Raw genomic sequence first — 4,355 nt, forward strand, 5'->3', positions numbered from 1 at the left:
TTATTTTTAGATACAAAGATAAATATTTATTTTTGATTTATTTACTCTTAACAGAAATTGTACAAATAAGGAAACTTAAAAGCTAACTTGTTTAAGTAAACAAATAACCAACTCACCGGACATAATATTGGTGATGGCGGGGTGATGAGCCTGCGCGTGTGACAGCGCCGCCGCGTGCGACATCACCGCCTGCAGTTGCGCGTTGTGCTGCCCGTTCGCACCTGGGGGTGATGGAATTTATATATTATCTATCATACTAGTAATTTTGAAGATTTTTAATGGTATTTAAGACATATGTTTGAAAGCATAATAGTAGCTTTTATATTTTATTTTTAAAAGGCCGAATAACTACTTTGGTCTTTTATATTGTCTCGTAATCTGTCAGATATAAATAAATAAATCTAACTTCATACATTGTTACATTAAAAACAGAGTAAAATGATGTTTATTCCAAAAATTGAAAAGATAACATGTGCTTATGTGAGCAAGCGCAATACTCATTTCTACAAACTAAATCAAACGGTTATACGTAGTCACAAACTATGGACCAAACTCAAACACGTACTGAGGTGCGCGAGCGCAGAATAAGCGGCGGCGTCGAGCTGGTGCTGGTGGTGGTGGCGCAGCGCCGCCATGTGCGCCGGCGACGTGGGCAGCGACGGCCGCGACTTGCCCGGCGACGGGGAGCCTGTGGGGGGAGAGGGTTTAGTATGTCATTTTTGAAGTGATAACTCTTGTGAAGCGGTACACTGCACCAGTCCGTTTGGCCATTCTTTCGTTGGAGGGTAAACTAATTCGTTACGTAACGTTACGGCGCCAGTCTCTCTAGCCTTTCTCTCACGTGTACCGCATTGGTAGATAGATTCCTTCTCTCTCGCTCTAACCTCACAACGCTAGCCGTATTTCGGATCAATTGAAGTCATCACTTCCGTCGGGCGTATCGAGACGCAAACGTTTTCAATAGCCATTTTTCACGTAGTACCTGATGTTATACAGCCTAAAGCTTTGCTCAATAATTGGACACTGAAACACTGAAATAATTTTTTAAATCGGACCAGTAGTTCCTGAGATTACTCGCATTCAATGAAACAAACAAACTCATCATAATAATTTTAGTATGGATTTCAATTCTAAACTAAAAGGATAGATAACTTACCGATGTAGGCGTGCGGCGAGGTGGTCTGGTTGCTGTGCGCGGGCGAGTGGTTGGAGTAGGGGGGGGACAGCGACGCGCCCGCGCCGCCGCCGAACTGCAGCGCGCCGCCCGACTGCACATGCCATTCATTTATACAATTTATTCGGTCATAAGGTTTAGTAGAATCAAATTTTTGTTGAATTTGTGAAAATAAATGTATGCTGTACTATTCGTTTGGTTATGGCTACTTACTGATGGTTAATAAATTGAGATTCCGACTGTTTAAGAATTTTTGATAAAAATAATTATTTAACACATGAATTTCCAATATACACCTTCCTTTGCAAAATTCAACTAACAATTAAATGCTTTCAAATAAAAATAACGGTCATCAAAATTGTCCCACCCAGCCAAAAGCTCCAGGTTAGATTGAGGTACAGGCTAATTGATCCTCCTTTTTTAGAAGTCGGTTGATGAATGAACAAGACTCACCTTAACGCAGTCTTCGTAACTGGGCGGCTGCTTGTGCACCAGCTCCATACCCGGGTACTGCGCCATCGCATTCGAGTATAGAGACGTCGCGTCGTACGGTGACGGCAAATCCTGAGTTAATAATAACAAACATGTACTTTAGAATTATCTTAATACATAATATAAATTACGTGTCTCCTAATTACTATCGAAATTATACAAAGTTTCATCCAAATCGCTTCACGTTCCAGCGTGAAGAACAGATATACTATTAGAAAGATTTACTCCCTATTTATAATATTACTAACGATGACTATATAACTCTGTCATATTGATATATTTAAATACTCAATTTTACAGGAATGTAACTTAAAACGCCTGCATTATTTTACTATACCGGCGTTGCTGTCTTTCTTTTAAATCACAAATGCTTTAGAACAAACTTTTAATCATAAACACAGAGGCAATTTTATTTCAACTCTATTATCTATTGAATAGTACAAAATTCTATTATAACTAGAAGCGATAACTTTAGTATGAACCATGAGGTTACCTGTAAATTTTGCAGCGGAGACTCCACAGGGCTCAAACTGAAGCCAAGGCTTTCCACGCTTTGCGGCACCTCCTGTGCTACTTTCTTATTGCTCTTTTTTACACTTGGTTTCCTGCAAAATAATATATTAAACGTATTTTTAAGGTTTACACAACCGTGTTTTAAATTACTTTTATATATGTAATTCACATTGACGCTATTATCGATTATTTTATAACATATAGATATATATGTAAACAGCAATATTTAAAACAAATATGACTGGTTAGGTAATTTTATGAAATCAGTAACATGATTTATGTCATATTATGTTTTGTAGTTTATATATACTACTTTACTTGTAATGAAATATTAATTCTAAGAAAAATACTACAAACAAAGATATCACAATTATTTTAAACAAAAAACTAAACTGCCTTCAAGTTGTCAGAACAAGACAAAATTTAAATGGGACAACATGGGAGATATCAGCTAAAAAGCTGTCCAATTGATAACTTCCTCCTTTTTCTGAAGTCGGTTAAAAACTTCTAACATACCGTCGTATCTGTGAGGCTTGCAGGTTGTTATTATCGTAGGCCTGTTCTTGCGGGCTATCGGGCCCCACTTTGGCCCGCGGTTTCTTCGGCTTGCCCTTTGTAGCCGTTGCGCTGATTACCGTGGGCTGGCTTATCAATTGTGGATGCGGGTTGGGGGATGCTGTAAGAAGGTTTAGTGTTAGATACTATAAACAGTAAAATACATATTTGTTCATATCGGTTAACTTAAATATAAAAGACAAGAATCAAAATCTCGAATAGATGTTAAATCATTCTAATATATATTCAGTCTACTTTTTATTAATGTGCCAATCAAAAATAGATCATTTGGTTATTTCAAAACGCACCAGTTGCCTAATATATCGCTTTGTAAGTAATACACCCTAAAACAAATACACTATCTGATCAGTAAACTGACTCGCAGAGCGCCTACAGTTCCACTCATCAACATATGCAGAGAAGAAAATCGTTCTGGAAAGTTCTCGAGTGTGGCAGAAGACGTACTCATGAGGTGGTGGTGCTGCGGGCGCACGCAGTGCTCGTCGAGCAGCCGCACGATGTCGTCGTGCATCCGCTCCTGCGCCACGTCGCGGGGCAGCCGGTCCATGTGGTCGGTGATCTCGCGGTTGGCGAGCGCGTCCAGCAGCGCCTTGCACGCGCCGTACGAGCCCTCGCGGGCGCCCAGGAACAGCGGCGTCTCGTCCTGGTGTTGGGGGAAATCGTTTATTGGACACCGTCAAATAATTATCCCTATTTAATATAAAGGCGACACTACTCTATCTGCCCGTCTCTTCTTTGCGCGAATGAATGAAAACCACTTTATCGCCGATCATAAGTTAATTTTTACTTTACATTATAAATGTGAAAGTAAATCTGTCTGTATCTCTTCTGTCGATCGATTTAGATGAAATTTGGTACATAGATAGAAAGGATATAGGATAGTTTTTATTCAGAAAATCCCACGCTAACGGGAACTATGGGTGTAAACTTCAGTAATCTAGAAGGTACTTTAATAATATGGTAATGGTGCAGTGCAATAATTATAAGAAATTAAACATGATCAATATATATGAGAGAAATAATGTACAGGAACAGGTGGGAAAAGACTGGGATTAGGCGAATTTCTAAAATGCAATTAATAATTTTTATACGCTAAAACTCTTTAATAACACAAAAACTGAGGTAGATGGACATTATTTCTTGAAGATATTGTAAGAAAACATTACGCAAAAAACCTTATACGTTCATATACGTAACAACATTTCATCATCACTGTCATATCTACTTAGTACATTGCAGCTTACCTTATCATCCTGGGCATCCCTATTGGCCCCATGCACCAACAGTACATTCACAGCATCCACGTTGTTGACAGCTGCGGCCCAGTGCAATGCGGTCTTGCCGCTGTTGTCCGCCGCGTTTATATCCGCGTCTGCGTTTATCAGGTCCTCCACCATGCCTTCAATTGCGAGCCTGTGGGGGTTTAGGTGTTTAGTGTGGTTTTGAGATTTATTTAAAAGTATTACTTTTTACGGCTTTTATGATAATAATGATATACTTCTCCATATATCTACAAACTTTCTAGATACTTAGTCTGGCCATAAATACTGTTACACTTAATTATAAAAAAATATTACATTTGAATTTCGAATCTGTCATT

At 38.9% G+C, this 4,355-nt stretch overlaps 1 protein-coding gene across 1 annotated transcript in view; it reads right to left on the bottom strand.

The window, feature by feature from the left end:
• Positions 1-4,355, bottom strand: part of LOC119829982 (neurogenic locus Notch protein) — a 127,421-nt gene that overhangs the window by 1,877 nt on the left and 121,189 nt on the right. Inside the window, exons 25-32 of the mRNA XM_038352770.1 lie at positions 4,000-4,168; positions 3,200-3,398; positions 2,696-2,855; positions 2,160-2,271; positions 1,628-1,738; positions 1,157-1,268; positions 566-688; positions 117-221 (exon numbers count right to left, since the gene is read on the bottom strand). Coding sequence (XP_038208698.1) covers positions 117-221; positions 566-688; positions 1,157-1,268; positions 1,628-1,738; positions 2,160-2,271; positions 2,696-2,855; positions 3,200-3,398; positions 4,000-4,168 — 1,091 coding nt within the window. The remainder of the gene's footprint in view (positions 1-116; positions 222-565; positions 689-1,156; positions 1,269-1,627; positions 1,739-2,159; positions 2,272-2,695; positions 2,856-3,199; positions 3,399-3,999; positions 4,169-4,355) is intronic.

The sequence above is a fragment of the Zerene cesonia genome, chromosome 11 (assembly GCF_012273895.1).
Source record: "Zerene cesonia ecotype Mississippi chromosome 11, Zerene_cesonia_1.1, whole genome shotgun sequence".
Taxonomy (NCBI): domain Eukaryota; kingdom Metazoa; phylum Arthropoda; class Insecta; order Lepidoptera; family Pieridae; genus Zerene; species Zerene cesonia.